Source organism: Erpetoichthys calabaricus, chromosome 5 (assembly GCF_900747795.2).
Source record: "Erpetoichthys calabaricus chromosome 5, fErpCal1.3, whole genome shotgun sequence".
NCBI lineage: Eukaryota > Metazoa > Chordata > Cladistia > Polypteriformes > Polypteridae > Erpetoichthys > Erpetoichthys calabaricus.
Genome location: NC_041398.2, coordinates 106,647,628 through 106,671,618, shown reverse-complemented (window position 1 = coordinate 106,671,618; position 23,991 = coordinate 106,647,628). Strand labels below are relative to the sequence as shown.

Sequence of the window (23,991 nt, the reverse complement as noted above, 5' to 3'; positions counted from 1 at the left end):
ACACTAAAAATCTGAATTAAGCTTTCATTTAATTATATTTGCATAAAAACCAACTGCAGTAAATTTAAGCAATAGAAAGAATTACAGAACATAGGTGGGTTCGTGCAGTATTCATTCATTCCCAGATGACGCTTCCCAGATAGTCCAGTTCCTTAGTTATAGATTATATGTTCTTAATTTTAAAATGAAAAGAAAAAGATTTATTGACAGAGACAGAGCTCCTCTCAAAGTTTCCTCTGTCTAAACAGCACAGAAAGCTCAATGAAAGTATCTGAACCCCCACTGAAAGTGTCCATTACTGCAACTAACAGGATCTCTTAAAAAAAAAAAAAAAAAAAAAATTGTCAAAAAAGCAGCTAATGAACTGAGAGAAAGCTCTAGTTTTGCAAACAGGAACTGAGAGAACTCTTTTTGAAAAGAGTCAAATAAAAAGTAATCACGCCCACCCCCTTTGTTCTCAAAATTGGCTCCTGACTTAGCTATCTTCATCACATTAGCAGACCTGTCAATTTTTCCAAAACATGCACAAAATGGAACTTAGTCATTATCCAACAAGCTCATAGTCAATTCCTGGGAATCAAAAGCTGCACTTCCAACTAAGCAAAACAGTCCGAATCATGTTATGAATTTCAGCTCTCACACAATGTACTGCTTCCCTATTTAGCATGACAAGGCTTTCAGGCCTAGCCCCATTACATGAAATCTGCCAATTGAAAAGGTTGAAATATCTACTATAAAGCAACATATATAGACTAACACTGTGTGTGGTGATCTGACCAATAAAGATTTTAAATCACCATAGCTTCATTATCATAACCAGCAGAATGGCATGCAAACAGCAAATTTTGCATTTTGCCACTTTCCCCTTGATTACACACCATTTTGTGTACATAAAGCAACCAAACCTGCCCTCACATGAAGTGGTATTCGGTCTTCAATTACAATCCTTACTGTTAGCTGGAGGAAACAGATTAGAGAGTTAGCACGTCTGCTGCATCTTCCAGCTGAAAGTCACGGTGAAACCAAGCAAAAATCAAAGCTCTGCAGAGCAGGATGCATTTGAATAAGAAAAGGTTGTTCTTCCTTAATAAAAAAAGGCTACCCATTTCACAGATGACAAGAAATGCTATCTAAACAAAAGCAGAATTATGCGGTGAATACAGCCACTTTAAATAGTGATCATCAAAATCACAAAATGTTGCACTGCAGCAGCCAGGGTAATGCAATACTAGTTGGACAAACTGAATTTTTTACATTCAATGTAGAAAAATCTAATTATAATACACATTCAAATGAATTTTGGGAAATGATCACGAATGTATGTTTTCATAAGATGTAGGTTTGCAACTTGAATTTTGAAGATTACTTTTAATGCAATTACTAATTATTATTAAGAGGGACAGTACATTATAACACTACTACAAACTAAAGTACAGTCTTAAGGAGAGTTTCATGTGTTCCTAAATTATCTATCATCTTATAATCAGGGCTGCTGGTATAGGCTGAGTCTATACCAAAATAATCGGATGCAAGGCAGGAGCCAGCTAAACTTTTAATACAAAAATTCTGGTAGCCTGAAGAACAAACAGGAAAAAGAATAATTTATGGTCCTGGTAAATCTGTATTAGTGCTTTTTGTAAAGCTGTGTTTCAATAAAAACAAGGGGGCTGTGCCCCCTGCTCGCTTCGCTCGCCTACTCCCGGCGTTTTGAACCCGTGCCCGCTGGGCAGCCACGTGTGAGGATGACGCACGTTTAATACGGAGCGTTCGCCCGTGTCACTCTGGGGCCCCCCCACTGTTAATACGGAGCTCCGTCTCTACTATTATGCGGTGCATTGTGGACTACTGCGGACCCCGTAGTGTTTCCCGTTTCAGTTTGTATCTCGGTCAGTCGAGCTTTTGTTTTTGAAGCTTTTGTATTCCGGTCTTCATTATCTGTAACCTGCTGTCCATGTGTTTGGCCCCCTCGTTTAACCTGTTTATGACGTTTTACTTTGCTTTCTACTCTGTCTTTCATTTCTGATCTCACTTTATTCTGCTTTTGTTTCAATGACACCTGGTCCATGTTGAATATATTTTCCCTTTTTCGAATAATAATTTTCATTTGTTTGCGATGCTATGATGTTTATCGTACTGTTAATAATGCATCACTATAATGTGATTCACCTATGCTGTATAGTTTGCACGTGTGAGAATGACGTATGTTTAAAACGGAGCGTTCGCCCGTGTCACTCTGGGTCTCCCCACTGTTACTACGAAGCTCTTTCCGAACTATTATGTGGTGCATTGTGGAGCACTGCGGACTCTGTAGCGTTTCCCGTTTCACTTCGTATCTCGTTTAGTCAAGCTCTTTCTTTTTGGAGCAGTGCCTGCCTGGTCTGCGGCATTTCAGACGCACGTTGTAGGCGCCTGCGTTTACTAATTATATCCAGGCAGGCGCGTGTTTGTATCTCGGTCACTCGAGCTGTGTCATGTTGAATCCGTGCCTGCTTTGCCTACGCAGTTTGAGACGCGCGTTGTAGGCATCCACGTTCATTAGATCTGTCTACGCGGGCTCGGTGTCGAAGCTGTGTTAGTTGTTGAGCTGTTTGGTTTTTGAGCCGAGACAGTTTTGCTTTCGCGGTTTCAGACGCGTGTCCGTACCATCTCGGGTTTGATGTATGAACCTTTGTGGACTCCATAGTGTGTCCCGTTTCACTCTGGGACGGGGCGTTGACTCCTCTTGTTTTACTATGTCTCCTCCTGCGCCTTCACCACGCATTAGTGCCACTCACAATATGGCGGCGACGCCTGCGCCTTCCGTATTATGTCGGTTTTTTACCATGCTGTGTAGGCGCCTTTGCCTTTTGTACTTTACCGCGCCTTCCGACGCATGATGTAGGCGCATGCACCTTCCGGGTCCACCTCTGCTGTGTAGTGTGGACGTTTAACTGTCGTTGTTTCTGCCTTTATATTCTGTATCTCGGTGTGCAGGTGTTTCGTGCCTAGGTTTTTTTGAAGCTGTTGCATTCCAGTTTTCATCATCTGTAACCCGCTCTCCATGTGTTCGTCCCCGTTCTTTAATCCCTTTATAAAGTTTTACTTTGTTTCCTACTCTGTGGTTTATTTCTGACCTCGCTTTATCCTGCAGGTCTATTCTATGTTAATTAATGTTGTCTTATTTTAATTTCTTATTTTGTCTTTTATTTTTCTTCTCTCCATTATGTAAAGCACTTTGAGCTACTTTTTGTATGAAAATGTGCTATATAAATAAATGTTGTTGTTGTTGCTTGCGGCATGTCAGACGGTTCGTAGTCTCTATATATAATTTCTATATATAATCCACCAAGTCGTCTGACCATGGGATACGAACGACAGAGCACCGCCCAACAACTCGAACCAATACAGAGACACGCCCACCAACTCTAAGAGCATGGGACGAGAACGCCTGCCCGCCCGCCTGACTGTTACCAGCGTTCACCGCAATGTACTGGAGTGTAAAACCATCACAAATGCTAACTCACAAACTGCAACAATTCACCAAACACCGCATCAGACGCTTTCTATATCTAAGAAGATATATAGATACTCATTATTCCCCGGCACGCGTCCACCCACGCTCTCAAAACATTCACAGTGCCTGCTCATGTGCCTGGATGCAACAACTCACCACACACAAATTTTGCTTAATTTAACTCAACACGGGAAACCTCACCCGGCCCGGACACGGAGAGGATTGACAGATTGATAGCTCTTTCTTGATTCTGTGGGTGGTGGTGCATGGCCGTTCTTAGTTGGTGGAGCGATTTGTCTGGTTAATTCCGAAAACGAACGAGACTCCCTACTGCTAAATAGTTACGTGACCCCCGAGCGGTCGACGTCCAACTTTTTAGAAGGACAAGTGGCTTTCAGCCACGTGAGATTGAGCATTAACAGGTCTGTGATGCCCTTGGATGTCCGGTACTGCACGCGCGCTACACTGAATGGATCAACGTGTGTCTACCCGGCGCCGACAGGCGTGGGAAAGCCGTTGAACCCCATTCGTGATGGAGACCAGGGCTTGCAAATGTTCTCCACGAACGAGAAATTCCCAGTAAGTGCGGGTCATACGCTCGCGCGGATTACGTCCCTGCCCTTTGTAGACACCCCCCCCCTCACTACTACCATGGTCGGGTGACTTGGTGGATTATATATAGAAAAGCAGCCGGAACCACAACGAACAATGAATGGCGGAGGGTAACAATGAATTACCCTCTCCCCCCGTTCCGCCCTCCGCACCCAAGCGTCGTAAAGCCCCGTCCGTCGCTCTGGGAGGTGGAGGCGTGACGGTGGTCCTCCAGTTTTCAGTCACGGACAATTGCATTGTTGCAATGTTACTTTTCTTGGTGGTTTCTAAAATGCATTTTTAACCATTCAAAAATGAGAATTGAACATAATTACATATATCCCTAACTGATCATTCTATGGTATGAAACATTCTACAGCATATATAGCAAGCCATTTTAACATTAAATTCTCCTTCTGATGAGGCATAACTACAGTTGCAGTTATTACAATCTGTTTTGTAATATTTACAACTGAATAACCTTTCTAATCAGTTTCTGTACAATGTATGAGATTTATCTCATTCAGTACTTTTTTGGAAATATCTTTAATTCTCATTTTGACCAGTGAATATAGCTTATATTGTAGGTATCTCATATTTTTGAATTCTGACTGCTGAAGATTATGTTTCAGAGGTGTAAAATGTAGTGCTGCACAGCGGTAGTGTTGCTGCCTCACACAATCAAAATCGGAGCAACCATAAAAATGAAACAGTTAAGGGATTACACGTGAACCTGCAACCACAAAATGAAAAAGTAAAACCCACAGGCTAAAATAATTGAAGTACAAAAAAAAAAAAAATCAGCTGTAAAGAAGATTTCTGAGAGCGACACTGTGATCAAAAGTAACAGAGCACATCACACATCTCAGTGCACCAGCATGGGCAAACTACAAGCCTCATCCTCTGTCCTATGTGTTTTAGCACCACATACTTTCATTGTGCCATCTATTCAATTGATCAATCCCTCTAAGCAGAGTTCCATTAAATACACAATAAAAATATTAGAACATGAATTTTCACAGAACATTCACCAAAAGTCATTACAATAAGCAGGTTATGGTACATGGGTCAGCCTTGTTTGAAAACTGTATGTATTTAGTTTACTTACTGGAGAAATACTGGTAAATACAATTCTGTGATCTCATAAAGTAGTAATACATGTCATTAGAGAACTTCAAAACTCATTCAATTCTTTTAAAATGCACAAACATCTAAACCAGGAGCAGAGTATGGCAAAAGAATCCATAAGAGATCCAAGTAAGATAATGATCATCATCATCAGGCTAGCTGCAGCAAAACAGTGAAGCCTCGACATGTCTCTAGGATCATCACCCAGGAGTCACGGCTCAAAAACGAAACAGCTCAACTAACGGAAATCCGAGCCCATAGCTAACGACATAGCCACAGAGAAAACAAAAACGAAACGATTTAGCGCATATGTGAATCACATTACAGTACAGTAATCCCTCCTCCATCGCGGGGGTTGCGTTCCAGAGCCACCCGCGAAATAAGAAGATCTGCGAAGTAGAAACCATATGTTTATATGGTTATTTTTATATTGTCATGCTTGGGTCACAGATTTGCGCAGAAACACAGGAGGTTGTAGAGAGACAGGAACATTATTCAAACACTGCAAACAAACATTTGTCTCTTTTTCAAAAGTTTAAACTGTGCTCCATGACAAGACAGAGATGACAGTTCTGTCTCACAATTAAAAGAATGCAAACATATCTTCCTCTTCAAAGGAGCAAACAAATCAATAGGGCTGTTTGGCTTTTTAAGTATGCGAAGCACCGCGGCACAAAGCTGTTGAAGGTGGCAGCTCACACCCCCTCCGTCAGGAGCAGACAGAGAGAGACAGAGAGAGAGAGACAGATAAAAAAAATCAATACGAAGCAGCTGCACAGAAGGTAGCCAACGTGAAGATAATCTTTCAGCATTTTTAGATGAGCGTCCGTATCGTCTAGGTGTGCGAACAGCCCCCCTGCTCAATCCCCCTACGTCAGGATCAGAAAAAGTCAGCGCAAGAGAGAGAGAAAAGTAAGCTGGGTAGCTTCTCAGCCATCTGCCAATAGCGTCCCTTGTATGAAATCAACTGGGCAAACCAACTGAGGAAGCATGTACCAGAAATTAAAAGACCCATTGTCCGCAGAAACCCGCGAAGTAGCGAAAAATCCGCGATATATATTTAAATATGCTTACATATAAAATCCGCAATGGAGTGAAGCTGCGAAAGGCGAAGCGCGATATAGCGAGGGATCACTGTATTACAGTACGGAATCCCCAGACGTCCAGACTACACAGCATATTTGAATCACATTACAGTATTACAGTATGGAATCCACAAAGATCCAGACTACACAGCATATTTGAATCACATTACAGTATTACAGTAATACATTATTAACAGTCCAGCCACAGAAAACACAGATACGACACCAGATGGAAAAAAACAATAAACGAACGCCCCGTATTAAACTTAAGTGTGATTATAATTCCTAACAGTAAATGACTTATAGCTAATGCGAATCCACCGCCGAGTCAAACGCGGCGGCTAAAAACAATGAACGAAGGCGCCCACACAAAGAAACCGCTTTAGTTCAAATGGGGTTAATTGAATTAAATGGAGACTTTACCATGCCTACGACCTGTGAACTAAACCTGAGGTGAAGCGTGCACGCCAGGTTGTATAGCCGCCTGGACGCGACCGGCCACACCACCGCATATACGACGACACAGCCATAAAAAAACAAAAACGAGACTGCATGAAGAAAAACAATAACAGAAGCACGTTGAAATGAACTGTCCCAGGATGCACCCATCCTCCATGATATTTCATCACGCACCGGCTTCCCCACTGTGAATGGCCCATACTGCTTTTTTTTTTCCATTTTATTTATACAAGGTGCCTTTCAGAGAACAAATAATAAATAAATAAATAAAAGACACAATTATAAACAACTTAAAACATCAGAAAATCTAAAAATTAAAACCAAACAAAACCACTATAATCAGGAGGAAAAAGAAAAAGCCATTTTAAACAGATGTGTTTTAAGTTTACATTTGAAGGATGAATATGATTTGATATTTCGGAGATCTGCAGGTAATGAATTCCAGAGCTTGGGAGCAGAACGGCTGAAAGCTCTGCTCCCCATGGTGGTTAGATGGGCGGGAGGGACGGTCAGATGGGTGGAGGAAGAGGATCTAAGGTTACGGGATGGAATGGCAACATGAAGAAGGTCAGACAGATATGGAGGGGCGAGGTTATGAATGCCTTAAATGTTAATAGCAGAATCTTAAAATCAATACGAAACTTGATCGGGAGCCAATGAAGCTGCTGCAAGACCGGAGTAATATGGTGAATAGATGGGGTTCGAGTGATGATACGTGCTGTAGAATTCTGGACTAACTGAAGCTTATGAAGAGATTTATTAGGGAGACCAAAGAGGAGTGAATTGCAGTAGTCCAGCAGAGAAGTGACAAGACTATGAACAAGAATGGCAGGGTTCTATTCAATAAGGGCGCGCACAAAAAGGCGACTTCAAAAGGGCGACCTCAATTGGGCGCGGAGAATAAAGGCGCACGTAAATAAAGGCGACCTTCAAAGGGGCGACCTCAATTGAGTGCCGAATAAAGGCGCCGGTAAATATAGGTGAGCTTCAAAAGGGCGACCTCAATTGAGCGCCGGATAAACGCGCGCGTAAATAAAGGAGCGCTTCAAAAAGGTGACCTCAATTGAGCACAGCAAATAAAGGTGTTCCTAGATAATTTAGTTGAAATGGTTCTGGAATATGTGAAGAGCAACAAAGGTGCAGATCTACTCGTAGTCGAAGGCTATACATTCAGAAAGGAGAAAACTATCAACGGGAACGAAATATGTTCAGTCATTGCCTTAATCTAATTTTCTGTAATTTTGAAAACAACGAAATATGTTCAGTCATTGCCTTAATCTAATTTTCTGTAATTTTGAAAACAACGAAATATGTTCAGTCATTGCCTTAATCTAATTTTCTGTAATTTTGAAAACAACGAAATATAGAGAGCTTTAGAAATAGTTCGTTAGAAGTAGTTCGTTAGAAGTTCATGCATTAATTAATTGGATGTTTTAATATTCTTGCTTTCACCTTTTTATACGTTCAATCATTGCCTTTATCTCATAAATTTTCTGTAATAATTTTGTTGCGTTTGCCTTTATTCGCTGCGCCCAATTGACGTCACCCTTTTGAAGCACTCCTTTATTTATGCGCGCAGTTATTCGGCGCTCAATTGAGGTCGCCCTTTTGAAGCACTCCTTTATTTATGCGCGCAGTTATTCGGCGCTCAATTGAGGTCGCCCTTTTGAAGCTCGCCTTTATTTACGCGCGCCTTTATTCAGCGCTCAATTGAGGTCGCCCTTTTGAAGATCGCTTTTATTTATGTGCGCTTTTATTCGCCGCGCCCAATTGAGGTCGCCCTTTTGAAGGTCACCTTTTTGTGCGCGCCCTTATTGACGGATACCGAAAGGCAGTGGTATGAGGAGTGAGGGAGGGGTGAATGCAATTAATATTACGTATTACGCTTTCACGTGTGTTGACAAATATTGCATCGGATTGGAACAGTGCACCCTGAGCCAAATCACCACCTCAAATGTGCCCAAATGTACGTGTTACATCTAGATGACGCAGTATATCAACCACAGAGCTAATAATGAGAAACGTAGCTGAAGTCATAAACAATCACCCATTAGCAAACTCTATACAAATGCTACATGAGGTTGAAAGAGAAGCCAATACAAAAGCAGAGGTGGACGGTGTGGCAACAACTACAATTGCATTAGTGCTAATAAAGGACAAAGAACAGGATCCGAGACGATACAATGTTCCCATCGTTAATGAAGTAGCAATTGTGTTTCAAAGTGATGACAGTGAGCCTCCGTTTCACCGCGATATTGTCATGCATTTACGTCCTAATGGAAACAAGGCGCCTACAACGCGCTTCTGAAACACCACAACCACATGAGTCACAGCACCAAAACGAAACCGCTTTAGTACAAATAATGTTTATTTAATTAAATTACATTTCCCAGGATGCGCCCACCCTCCATTAGGTGATTGCCATTCGTGGATTTGCGATTCTTTCGAGAATCGCGGGCTTGCTGGTATTATACTATATGGCCACATGTTTGTGAACACCAGACCATCAAACCTACTGTATATGAGGTTGTTGGACATCCCTTTCCTATACCATCAGCACTAATATGAAGTTACTGCACCTTTGTGGCTATAATAGCCTCCACTCTTCTAGTAAGGCTTTTCACAAGATTTTAGAGTGCGTCCCAAGGAATTTGTCCAAATTCATCCAAAAGAGCATTTAAGTGGTCAGGTACTGCTGCTTGGGACAAGAAGACCTGGTTCACAATTTATGTTCCCATTCATTCCCAAGGTGTTCATTAAAGTTCAGGTCAGGGCTTTGTGCAGGACACTCAAGTTCCTCAAAACCAATCCCATCAAACCATGGAGGTGGCTTTGTGAACAATGGAACAAACATGCTGGAACAAAAAAAAAAATGGCTTCCCCAAACTGTTTTCACAAAGTTGGAAGCACACAACTGTCTAAAATGTCTATGTATGCTGTAGCATTAACAGTACCCTTCAGTGGTACATAAAAATGTACTTAGCTCAAACCCTGCCATTATTCCTCCTCCACCAAACTTTACAGTAAACACTGTAAAGTCCAGAAGTTAGTGTTCTCCTAGCATCTGCCAAACCCAAATTTGTTCATCAGCATGCCATATAGAAAAGTGTGATTCATCACTCCAGAGAAGACATTTTCAAAGTCCAATAGTGGCATGTTTTACACCACTCCAGCTGGCACTTGACATTGTGCATACTAACCTTAGGTTTGTGAGCAGCTGCTCGGCAATGGAAACATATTTTATGAAGCTCATGACACACAGTTCTTGCATTGATGTTGCTCTTCCAAGGCAGTCTGCAACTTTGTTGTGAGTGACGCAACAGAATACAGGAATTATGAAATGCTAAGCACTTCAGCACTCAGCAGCTACAATGGTTTACATAATCTACTGCTCAATGGATAAGCTGTTGTTGCTCCTAGATTTTCCACTTCACAATAACAGCACTCACAGTTGACCGGGGCAGATCTAGTAGGGCAGAAATACTTGTGGCAAAGGTGGCAGCTCCCGGCAGTGTCAAGTTGAAAGTCACCCAGCTCTTCAGTACGACCCATTCACTGCCAATGTTTTTCATTGGAGATTAATTATTTGGGTCTCTGAATGTTATGCTACCATAATATGTTTGTTTGCTACTTTATCAGAAGAGGTTAATCTGAGGAAATGATCCATCGAAACTGTTCTGGATACAACTGTATCTCAGGGATAAACGAGTTGTTGATGGTTGTTAGCACCAAGTTCGAACAATTTAATAACATTCGAATGTACTGTACTGTACTTAGATAGATAGATAGATAGATAGATAGATAGATAGATAGATAGATAGATAGATAGATACTTTATTAATCCCATCTATCTATCTATCTAAGGGGAAATTCACAATGTACTTGTCAATTAATTAGTACAAAATCATTTCTGTTAAATACGATGGAAAAATAAAAACATTAGGCTCTGGGTTCAATTTTGCACCAACAAACAAATGGATGGATGAGCCGGTTTTGTATATTATTTTTTTTTTTATAAGCACAGGCTGCAGGTTTACTTATCCTAAAATATCATTGAATCTACCTGTGGTTCGCCTGCTTGAAAATGATCACGCGAACTAAGCTGACAAAAATAATCAAGAAATACGTTAAAATACGTGACTTAAAATTCGACAAAAACTAAACAACGTCAAATGACACATGAAGGCAGTGCTTAAAAAAAGAGAAAAAAAATCCAGACAACCTAAACTATAAGAATACTTAGCTTGAAAAACAAAACACTGTGCAGATGATGGAGAAAACACATCATAAGTAAATATGTAAAATAAAAGAAATACATTAGAAACCAAAGCCAAAAAACATATCCACAATGTTAATGCCTGCAAACAGCATAACCTATCCTAAACATAAACCTTAATAAGGAAATCCATACCGATGGATGGATAGATACCGTTGCTCTGAAAAAACGTACTTACTCGGGGACTTTCCTGAATAGATATTCGTTCAAGTAGCTTCAACATGATTTCAGACCACACTTGTTATCCTTCCTATTTCGAAACCAGTCACCTGATATGACGGGAATCACGTGACCAGAGTGTTCACGGAGATGTCATGTGATCAATGCCCTTTCTCTCTTCATGTGACCGTGGTGAACTTGAACTTGCGGCTCGTGGTTTAGGTATTCTTTACTGTACTACGGAAACAGATTTATTTAAAACTTTTGTATTCAGCGGAGTTATTTTGCTTGTTTGGAATGTTTCGCTGTAAGACGTACAGAAGCACATACGTATTTTTAACAATCCCATGCTAAACTACTTGACGAACGTATTTATTGTATTTGTTGGTTTCGAGTTGTAAATCCTGATACAGCAGTAACAATGTACAATAATCCATGAGTCGCCAGGTTTCCCCGGTTTCTTGCTAAGTTAAAATAGCAACACTGAATAATTGTTTATGTGTTTGTGAGAGTAGCTTGCGATGGACTGATTCTCTGTCCGTGGTTAGTTTCCTGCCTTCGAGCCACATGCAAGCCTGGATAGACTGTGGCTCCTGTAACCTGCAATGGAACTATCTTGAGTATAGAAATAAATGCATGCATGCCATGTCAGTTGACCCCAGAGGTTGATTCTCTAATTGAATATAAGGTGTCAAAATTACCCCTTTTCACAAAATCTCAGAAAAAATGGGGATTGGTAATATAGCCATATGGAGTGTCGTTTTATGGTATTTTGAGGTTGCTGATCACTAATATGATAATATGTATGCTATTTGATTCTTACTGATGGTTCTAGCTCTCTAAGAGACACTTCCAGAAGATTAAAACTGATAAATTTAAAACATAAGCAGGTGTGATAAAATTTTTGACTTTTTTAAATTCAATGATTACAAATATTTTATTTTTTATATTTGATCTTTTATTAGGAATCTAGCCCTCTTTGGACCACAAAGGATTAAAAATGACAAATTTCTATTAAAATCCAGAATATTTAGACTTTAAAAATTTAAACTGAAGTGTACATTTTAGTATTTCAAATATCTGATGCAGCTATTCTTGTTTATTATGTACTTTTTCTCATGAAGTAAATCATTACTTTTCTTATGAACAACCCGAATTATGGCAACTTATGCTAATTCAGACTTTTTCATTTGTTACTGCTTCTGTAAAATCCATTAAAAATGCACTAACCCTTTCTCTCTCACCTCTGCAGATCAGTTATGGGAAATTCCGCCTCGCCTTTGATGATGCCACTACCGGTTTCTGGGCCTGATGACACCACTTCTGGTTCCGGCCCCAATGACGTGTCTTCCGGGCCCAGCCCTAATGACATCACTTCCGATCCCGGCCCTGCTGACCTCACTTCCTATGCCTCATCATAAAACCGCCATTTTGTTCCATCCACTCAGTTCTGTTTTGGACTTGAATCTGTAAACATCTCACATATAATTGCCTTCTTTGCAGCTGGGTTTCAAGTATACGGGCGGCTGCTCCAAACTTTTTCTGTGGCGTTTGTCTGATTATTTGACATTATCTATATTCTAAACCTGCTTAATCAAATAAAGAAGAACCCTAGATGGAATGCCACTACATTGCAGAGCACACGCACACATAGAGTTGCAAATTTCAGGTGCAGTATAGGAGAAGTCACAGAGAAAACAAACAATGAACTTCAGAAGAATATGCGAACTCTGCACTGACACACTGTAAATTGAAACCAAGTCACAGATGATGTGAGGCAAATTCATCCCAGAATTTGCCTCCATCCATATTCTGAATCTTTTACTGGAATAGAGGATTATGGGGCAAACCCATATCTTAACTGTAGAAATTCCATTCAAGAGAATGGCTAAGTAAAATGTAAAAGTTTAATTCCTAGCTTTTAGCGGTAAGGGAAAAGAAAACACAACCTTTCCATTTACTAACTTATTCCTTATCCTTATTGATGGTTGCATGGAACTGGTGCTTATCCTAGCAGTTGAAGATAGGAACCATCCGTGGGGCAAAGAAAAACAACTAATTACATTTTTATTTTACTTATACATAGGCTATTTTTTTAAAATAAACTTTACTTTTATTTAGACCAAGAAAGTATTTTGTGGTTGTGTAGAAGATCTTATACTTCATGTATTATTAAATTTCATGTCAGCAAATGGAGAATGCATTAAAGCACCTTAACCAACCATGTCATTGTTGAAGGAATCACATGAATTAGAAGAAGCAGTGAATCACTTCATCTTTTCTTACATAGACATTCTTATCTTTACAAGCTGCTTTACAATGATCTATGATTAAATAGTTGCTAGTCAAGGGTTTGGTGCTACTTTGTGGCAGATGATGGTGGAATAACCTCACAACTCTATACTGTATTTAGATCGTTAAAAAATATATGTATAAATGCATAATTGTTAATGAAACTATATGCTCACTGTGGCAAATGAATTTGCCATTTTATCTGATATATTTTGGTCTTATGTTTGCTTTGCTAATGCATGTTGGTACACAGTATTTAAAATATCAACCCTGAGTTGAGTCATTTACTGTTTCAATGCTTCCTGTGCTTTGTTAGCAGACTATTTACATAGATGGGACAGCTGTGAGATTACAATCTCTAGATTCTTGCGGATCCACATCACTGAGGATCTCTAACGGTGTCATAACACCTGAAATTCAAACTGTTTCCCTGGATCATTTCTAATTATATATAATGTATGGTGTAACACATACATTAAAATACCCCTGTTCATCTCTTACTTTAGAAATTCATATTGTATCATTGTGAAAACATAGTGGTTTGGTATCAACTACACTGAGGATATCAGAAAATCCAAACAAAGCTTCATCCTTTATTAGTTAATCACAATTATTGGTCAATAAATGAAAAAATATTATGTATTCATTACCACTGCCACCATGGTTTAATTATATCATTTATCATTTTTTTTAACATTTTCTGGTTCATACTTACCACTGTGTTTATGAATAATACAGTATTAATCCCAGTTTAAGAAGGATCAAATTACAAAGGAGGAGTAGTAAAACTATGATTCTTTCTTAATATCAAATTGACAAAAAATCCTTTTTTTGTGCTTGACTATTCATCTGGTGTTTCTTCTTTTCCTTGAACTCCCATGAGCCAGTTCTGCTGAAGCTGTGAGGGAGCAGCAGTAGTCACAATACCCCCAGAGGTCTTGGTTTAATTTAATCCATGCTAAATGTTTACCTTGTAAAGTTTTTGATTTTCTAGAGTAAACTTATGAAAACTTATACTGTTTTTACCTGCATGCACTGGTAACCAAAATTAGTTACCAATTAACTATAATTCAGCGGCAGACAATATACCATTCATTTACTGCTGTACTGACATAGGGTTTGCTTTATAGAAAACGTTTTTGATATAATACTTTTGCAAAGTAGTTTATATTCTTATTATAAAGTGCTTTGAGCATGGGAAAGATGCTATATAAGTAAAATGCATTATTATTATTATTAAATTGTTTCTTTGGAAGATATGAATGTATTGAAAGTAGATTGCTTATTAGGTTATTAGTCACTACTATCAAGTGAGACCATCCCTTTGACTGGTTCTCACATTTGGGTTTTATTGTGTACATCAGATATGGGACAGTCCTTCTTTTTCGGTGATTAATGAATTTTATTGTCACTTTCTTAAGGAAATTTGTTCAGAACTGTAGAAATTTAATTGGTTGTGTGATTGTATCTCTCTCAACTGATGAGAATGTTCCACAGAAGTTCTCATAAATTGATTTTAAAGTGAGTGGCAGACATCTTGTTGTTTGTTTCCTCGGGGTATTTAATGAGATTAATAGCTAAACTGTGATTAGCTCACTAGGAGCAGTGATCAATAAACAAAGTTCACAGGATATCATTTTACTTGAAGCTGTAAAACAAAGCTAACACCAGATTGCAAACTCCATACTTTTGCCCAAATACTTGTGAAATCCTCCCTATATTTTCACAGAGTTAAGATGCTATTTAGTGCTTGTAGCAATCTTGTATAACATGATTGCCATGATGTAATAGATCATGTGGCACATGCAACACATGACTGACAACCACCTAGTATAGTAACCAGACACACAAAATGGCAAAGCCCATAAAAACTAAAAGCACAAAATGTCAAAAACTATCCCTAAAATACAAAAAATGACAAAAAAACAATTTTATTCAGGCAATGCACACTGAGTCACTGATGTACTTGCTGCTAGGAGGCAACAACTACAACTCTTTCCTTCCAGGAAGTAGAAAGGGGCTCATGAGCATAATCTGTCTGTTTTCCTATTTTAATCAAAAACACCCTATAAGAAATTGTAGGAATGGTAGTTATTGTCTGGGTCTGGTTGTGTTTCATAAAGATTATGCATTTTTAATTTTAAGTGATATTATTTCTAAAATAATTCTTTCAGAAAACAAGCAGGTTGGTTCACTTAGAATCTCTATAAGCAAATCAATCTAGCTAAGACACTAACCAAAACTGGTATTTGAAATACTTGTCCCATTGTATCTACTATTAATCCTAATTAGCAAGTACATTCTTTGTGAGTGTTCTTGTTAAAATTACTGTTTCACCAACGATCACTTGTGAATATAGTGTTTGCACGCCAACATGTTTTAAAGCAATAATGAGAGGAGGTAACTTGTTGTGTCTGCTGCTGAACCATATGGATCACAAACATCAATAGCCTGCACCACCAGTAAAAGCATACATCAACAGGTGATGCAATTTGAAAAATATATGGCCAACATGATGCAGTGATGTTGTCATGGACATAACAACAAAAATAACAAGTCATGCAGTAGAAGTAGAAAACTTGGGAACTTTTAAAAAGAACCTGGAATTATTAAGATAATAAAAGTGAAAATGAATCAATGAGTGTGACATCATAATTGCCTTGTTAAAGATACTCACTCTGTATAGAAAGAATCAAGACAGAAGCAAAATTTCATGGAATCTTTAGAAAAATAATAATTCCTAATCTTCCATCTCTTCCATTAAAGCTAAATTGGGGCTTATTATCAAATAAATCTGACCAGAGTAATTGAAGTTTTTTTTAAAAATTTTGTTCTAATTCCTCCCTTTCCAATATAAACTCAATCCTAGACATGTCTGGACCTTCCCTGGCTTACTGACAACCAAGCCCCTATACTAGGACTTCCCTGGGTCAATGTTTGAACTCAAAGCAATTATTTACATAAAAAATAAAGGAAATTTCTAAGTCCCAATGTGATATCTGCACAGAATTTATGCATTTTCTGGGAGCAATTATTAGCCATTATATCTACAAAATGGAATATACAATTAATACATTTTTGATCACACTCATACCAAAACTTGGCAACGACCCCTCTGATTGTTCAGGTTTCCTCCCAATGCCGTTGATGAATACTGAGACCACGCCACTGACTAAACATCTTCTTCCCCAACACCTACAAACTGTTATTCATAAACTAGTACACAGAGTACAGGCTGTTTTTATTTGGAAAGTCACACCCCTGATAACATCCATTATAACCTGTTATCTGTTATTGATATAACTCCACTTTTATCATTTGCAGCTTCCTGACTCTCCTTGTTTGCAAAAAAGCATCTGATCACACAAACTGAAACATTTTACAGCAAGCTTTGTGTAGAATGGGATTTGGTACAGAATTTATCAACATGATTATTGAGTCTCTATTGTTCCTCATCAGTGTTTATTCTTATAAAATCTAAAATATCATCCCTTTTTTAATTTCCAGCATCCAAGGTTGTCCCCATTCCCTGCTTCCATTCAATTATTTATTTGATCTCCTCACTATTTGCAACTCAGAGCAAGTAAAATAAAAATAAAAATCTCTATATGCTAATGACATTCTTTTCTTTCCTGGTAATCCCCTCTCAGATCTCCCCAACATTCTTAAATGGTTTAGTTCATATGAAACTGTTTATGTTCCCCCTCCATCCCTTGATCACATACTGACCTTAAATTAGATACTTTCTTCCTCATTTTCTTTGTAACAGAAATAGACCTGGCATTAAGCACTCTACTTTGGCCTGTAACAGACTGGACAAAAGTAAAGTATATTTGTACCAGAACTACAACTTTACTGTTGGGCTTATATCCCCCAAATGAAACTATCTTGGGCTACAAAATTATTTGGCTCAGATTCACTCTTTTTTCTTTAAATCACCAAAGCCAACATATCCCAATAACAAATGCTGTTAAATACCTCAGTTTTGGCATTTCTAATGACTACAGGATATTATCATCTCCAAGTATCACTCTTCTCTTGGTCTCGTGTCCCTCTTTCTTTTCACCCTCATTTAACCATTTTTAAATATTAATATTGTTCCCCGCACAAAATTTGTTAAGTTTTATGTTCCCCTTCCCTCCCCTGATCAAAAAATTCTGAACTTAAATTAGATCCTTTCTTCCTCATTTTCTTTGGAACAGAAATAAACCTGGCATTAAACACTCTACTTTGGCCTGTAACAGACTGGACCAGTCTGGAACTGGACTGGTCCTCCTGCCAATCCACCATCATAGTTCCACATCAAACATAATTTGACTTAAATTTGCATTGTATCTATTACCTCCTTTACTTCTTTGAAAAGGAGGGTCTAACTCTTTGAATTAACTTTTTTTCTTTAAGTAACCAGTGAAAAATCATTTGAATCTCTGTCTTTTGTGACAGACCCACATCCCTATTTTTTAATATGAGGCCTTTCAAATAGGACATGAATTCTCCTTTCTGTCTTTGGCATGTTTGGGCTTTAACATCCTTGGGCATTTCTGTGATGAATTGGGGCAGCAGATGTTCCATTCCAATTTTCACTTCTCTTCTCTTCTCTTTCCATTTATCTATAGCTGAAGTTAGTTTGTAGAACATGTGGAGTTTTCTGCCTTCCTCTTCTGCTGCAGTCTGCTCTTTGATTTTTCTCAGTTGCTCCTTCCTCATGACGAATTAATGGCTACCCTATTTGCTACACTTTGTAAAACTTTTAACAAACCTCTGCTTCTGTATTCAGTCTGGCAAGAAATCATTCCCTCTATCATTTGTCTATCCTGGAAAACTATTTTAAAATGTTAACCTTACATTCAGAAACTCCAATCACCGGCAGACTCAATTTAAATTTGTGAATCATTTGTATCTCACTATTCATAAATGCTTTCATAGGTCCTGTCAGATAACTCACTAAGGCATTACTGCTCTCTAAATACTTGATACTTAATTCTGTCTTCCTCAATTGGTCAGTCATCTCTTCCTCTCTATAATTGCTTCTTGCCACTTGTATTGACTTGCTGCTCAACGTACTGCTTCTTCTATTTTTTTCTTGTCTTGACTTACCCTTCTCCAGCAGAGAGTCCTCTCCCTTGGCACCATCACTAAGAAACTCATATAAACGTCTCGCTGGAAGGTCCCCAACTGCCTGTTATGTTAAGATTTTGTTAATTTTTCCTAGGTTTCAAAAATTTTTCTTATTGACATTCAACTCTTTTTGAATGTGAGAATTTTAAGAATTTGGTTACTTTTTTATGAATTCCAATTTTTTGCTTTATATAAATTCAGTATTGTTTTGGACTTTTACTGGAACTGCCATTTCGAGCTCTTGAAATTTGGGATATATTGGTCAGGTTCTAGTTTAAGTACAAATCAGATAGAAAAATCAACAAAAGTAGTAAATAACCACAAATAAAAGCAATTACACATTTTGAACAAGATTGGGACCGCTGTTGTTGTGGTGTTAATAATTGAGGCTTAAACATTCCAAATTACAGACCGCATAACATCTTAATGAATGCCAGCTATGCAGTTAATATATTGCAGTGGTTGTCTTTTTTTGTTTTATTTACTTATTTGTTCAATTATTAAATGTCTATTTTTGAGTGGAGGACTACTTTTAGGCATTACCAGTTCTGTCTCTTGATTGGGAAGTTTTTGATGAAAGATTGAAAAGTATCCAACAGGACCACTTTGAGAGTTGAATCCTTTTTGAGAAGTCAAAATATCAAATACTTTCACCTGATCTGCTGTGAAAAGATTTTTGAATCAAACTGAGTCAAAGAAATGTACTGAACCCAGTTCCAATTATTATAACATTTCTTTTATGGTGGTTGAAAAGATATGCTAGACTACATAATTTTGGCCATTCTAAATCAGAATTTGTCCCCTGAGTAGATCCAATTAGTCCAGAGTTTTGAAAAGAACTAATTCATTATCACTTTCTGTCTTACTAACCATCCTGCATGTTAGGTTAAACAGCAGTTAAAAACCAAAATAGTGTGATTTACTGTGAATGTGTATCTGATTATGCGAGCCATGAACCAGTACCTAATATAAGGTGGGCTCCAGCCTTTTGGCCAGTGGTGCTAGGAGAGCCACTGGTTTAATGTGAACCTAACATACCTGTAACAGTTTACCAAATGGATGGACAGAGCGCTAAGTATTCTTTCACTGAATGCTTAACTGAAGATCCAGACTCTTTATAGCAGCAGTAAATGAATCACCTGCCCAAAGTTGGACATTTACTAGGATTTCAATAGTCAATGATGATTTAATATGGTACCAGGACACACTATAGACAAAAGAAGTATAAACAATGGCAGGTGAAAGGAATATGAAGGGCTGAAAGAGTATCCTTTATCATGATCTAACAAAAAAAACAAAATCTGGGCCATAAATATGTTGTGCAGCACAAGGTCCAGCTGTTGTGAAATCCTGAAACACAAATAGGGAAGCAGTTCTCCAGAAATCCATATGAAAATTAAGGTCTGTGAAACAGAATTTGGCCTCATATCAGATAGCCTAACACCTAATCAAAAAGCATGTTTCAGCCTGCACAGCTCTGAAGTGGGGCTGAGGCCATTAAAGTTTAAAAAATATTCAGAAGGTCACAAAAAATGTAGAGGAAGGAAACTGTGAAACTGAAATCCAAAAATATAAAAGTACTTTATCATTCAAGAACTTATCGCTCATAAAAGAAAACACAAAGTAGTACATGAGAAACAGACAAAAAAAAGGTTTTATCTAAGGCAAAAAATCCATACAAATTCCAAAGGTGGTACCTTATCCAAGAGCCAGGGATCAAAACCATCCATCCATCCATCCATTATCCAACCCGCTATATCCAAACTACAGGGTCATGGGGGTCTGCTGGAGCCAATCCTAGCCAACACAGGGTGCAAGGCAGGAAACAAACCCTGGGCAGGGCGCCAGCCCTCCAAAGGGTGCACACATACACACACACCCACCCACACACCAAGCACACACCAGGGACAATTTAGGATTGCCAATGCACCTAACCTGCATGTCTTATGACTGTGGGAGGAAACCGGAGTACCCGGAGGAAACCCACGCAGACACGGGGAGAACATGCAAACTTCACGCAGAGAGGACCTGGTGAAGCGAACCCACTGTGCCGCCGGGATCAAAACCACTAAATCCAAAGATGTACAAGATAAACAAAGCCACAAACGATAACCAACTACTTCATGCTCCAATTAGCAACACTAACCACTGTGTGGGCAGGTCAGTGTGAGGCCAACAAGCATTTGCCAACAAGCATTTGAAAAAATGATTATCTACATACATCATACCTGTTCTTTCCACACCAGAATTCTGTAATTCTTTGGAACACAAGCACCATACCACTGGCTTCTTTTCCACAAAGTGAAGGGGCACATGTAGACTTTCTCAGTGGCTTTTTCAGAATTAGCATGGTCCTATGCAATGGTTTGAGAAAAACAAGATGTATCATTCTTGTGAAAAATACAATTCTGATATTGATATCCAACTAATATATGACTATTCATGCCTTTACACTGCCATGTGCTGCATATACTTGACTGGGAAAGGCTTGCACACAGAAGTGCAAATGCTCCTTTAAAAAAAATCTACAAGACAGTCCTCATTTTAATATGTCCAATAGCCTTCAAGCCACAGTGCTAAACTGGAGAGTTTAGGCTGCATATTCACAAACAAACACAAACCCACACGCGCAAACACACAAGTGTATAGAAATCACCAAAAGCCAGGCCCCACAGCCAGAAACAGACTTGCAGCACCTGGCATGAAGACAATTTCATATACTACAAGAAGCAATATTTTTGTAGTTGAGTAATCACATTAAGCATAAATTATGAAAAATTGCTGAAAAAGACAAAGCTGCTAATGAGGAGGAGGAGGTTAGGAGCACACGCTGATACAGTGCATTGTCGCACCCACCACACGACATACCCTACTAACCATTAATGCATAAACACAACTGCAAACATCATCACAGAGTGGCAGTCCTATTTGGTCATAGCATTCAATGTCCCTTTAACATGCATTTTTCACCAGATCACTTTGTTATACCAGAGAACTTTCAGTTTATTTCTATACAGTACCAAGTAAGAATTGGTAGTTTTTATGCCAGTGCAAGAATTTTATGGCTGGGTAATCCTGTGCAGTTATCAGAGGTCATACTTAACGTCTACTATTCAGTATTGCACTGTGTTGGCTCCTGCGCTTTTTTAAATGAACCAGTTTTTTAAATGAACCAGTTAACATTAGTAGGAACAGTGGTAACTGTAATATTTAGTCTTAGGTATCACATTTGCAAACTTTCTGTGGTCTTTAAATAACAATTAACTGCATAACAGTAACTAACATGTCTTTGATTTGTTTTAGAGCAGTATTTAAATTTGCGTCATATAGTCTTTATAGATAAACTAGCAAAATACCCGCGCTTCACAGCGGAGAAGTAGTGTGTTAAAAAGGTTATGTAAACATATATATACATAAACATATATACATATCTACATATACACATATCTACATATATATATACATATACACATCCACATATATATACATATATCAACATATATATACACATACATACATACATACACACACACAAACATATATATATATATGTATATATATATATATATATATATATATATATATATATATATATATGGTTGAAATAGTTTACTGTCAAATAAATGCAAAGAGTACGCGACACGTGTTTCGCCCTCATTCTGGGCTCATCAGGCGTACACACTCCACTGCACTCCCTCTCGGGAATCGAACCTCGGACGTCAGCACCAGAGGCGATGCCCCTAACGTTGCGCCACGGCGTGTGGTTCGTTTATTTGACAGCATGTAGATCGGGGTAATTACATTCACGGCATTCGTAGTCTGTGTCACAATCTGATTGTATGGGTGGTTACCTACCACACGTCGTGGCGCAACGTTAGGGGCATCGCCTCTGGCGCTGACGTCCGAGGTTCGATTCCCGAGAGGGAATGCAGTGGAGTGTGTACGCCTGATGAGCCCAGAATGAGGGCGAAACACGTGTCGCGTACTCTTTGCATTTATTTGACAGTAAACTATTTCAACCATTCTATGATCTGCTCCTCACAAGCTGAGGGCACCGTGGCGGATGTTAGCAGATTGCTGGCCAACCACAAGCGTTACCTGGTAGGTAACCACCCATACAATCAGATTGTGACACAGACTACGAATGCTGTGAATATATATATATATATATATATATATATATATATATATATATATATATATATATACATACAGACACATATATATACATATACATATTTACATATATATACACATATATCTACATACATACACATATATCTATATATATATATATCTCTATCTCTCTATCTATCTATCCATCCATCCATTTTCCAACCCGCTGAATCCAAACACAGGGTCACGGGGGTCTGCTGGAGCCAATCCCAGCCAACACAGGGCACAAGGCAGGAAACAATCCTGGGCAGGGTGCCAACCCACCGCAGGACACACACAAACACACCCACACACCAAGCACACGCTAGGGCCAATTTAGAATCGCCAATCCACCTAACCTGCACGCAGGAAACCCACGCAGACACGGGGAGAACATGCAAACTCCACGTAGGGAGGACCCGGGAAGCGAACCCAGGACTGCGAGGCAGCAGCGCTACCCACTGTGCCACCGTGCCGCCCCTATCTATCTGTCTATCTATATATATATATATCTATCTATCTATCTATCTATCTATCTATCTATCTATCTATCTATCTATCTATCTATCTATCTATCTATCTATATATATACATATATATCTCTATCTATATATATATATATATATCTCTATCTATCTATCTATATATATATATATATATATATATATATATATATATATATATATATATATATATACATCCCCGTACTTTGCAGCGGCGAAGTACTGCTTTTAAATTTTTATTAAGAAGAAAACCTTTTTAAATTGAGTGAAAATCTATCAATAACAATTTGTTAAGGATCTGTTTTTTTGTGAAGCTGACTTCACACAGCCTCTCCGCTGTTTTATAAACGAACATCATATAAGGTCTTCCTTTTTCGTTGCTTTGCCAACGGAAGCAGCCTTTTTATTTAATCCTGTTTTTACGATTGTTCTGTTTGTATATCACGTTGTCAGTTGAGCACTCCGGTTGTAATATGACCAAGCGGTGCAAGCACACTCTTGAGAATGCAACGAATAGTTGTACAGGAGAAAAGCAATCTTGCCTTAAATCAATGGCAACCTTATGTAGGTCTATGAACTTAATTTAAACTTTAGGTTTACACGGTGCTTTCTTTCCGAAGTACCTGCACTCATGAATATGTCTGTATGCGTCAGTCGCTCAAATCCCCACGGTTCGCACCGGCGAAGTTCTGCTTTTAAATTTTTATTAAGAAGAAAAGAAAACCTTTTAAA

General features: G+C 38.6%; 1 protein-coding gene and 1 long non-coding RNA gene across 3 annotated transcripts in view; one reads left to right on the top strand and one right to left on the bottom strand.

Moving 5' to 3' along the window:
- The window catches only part of commd8 (COMM domain containing 8), a 184,023-nt gene that overhangs the window by 71,299 nt on the left and 88,733 nt on the right, over positions 1 to 23,991 (bottom strand). The window contains exon 1 of one of the 2 annotated variants that reach the window (XM_028801914.2): positions 11,211 to 11,315. The exons of the other annotated variant lie outside the window; for it this stretch is intronic. Coding sequence (XP_028657747.1) covers positions 11,211 to 11,255 — 45 coding nt within the window. The 5' untranslated portion in view covers positions 11,256 to 11,315. Of the gene's footprint in view, positions 1 to 11,210; positions 11,316 to 23,991 lie in introns of those variants that run through there. 2 annotated transcript variants of the gene reach the window in all.
- LOC114651870 (uncharacterized) lies at positions 11,317 to 12,732 on the top strand. Its single transcript, XR_003716244.2, has 2 exons — positions 11,317 to 11,413; positions 12,444 to 12,732. It is a non-coding gene; the product is annotated as an uncharacterized LOC114651870 (long non-coding RNA).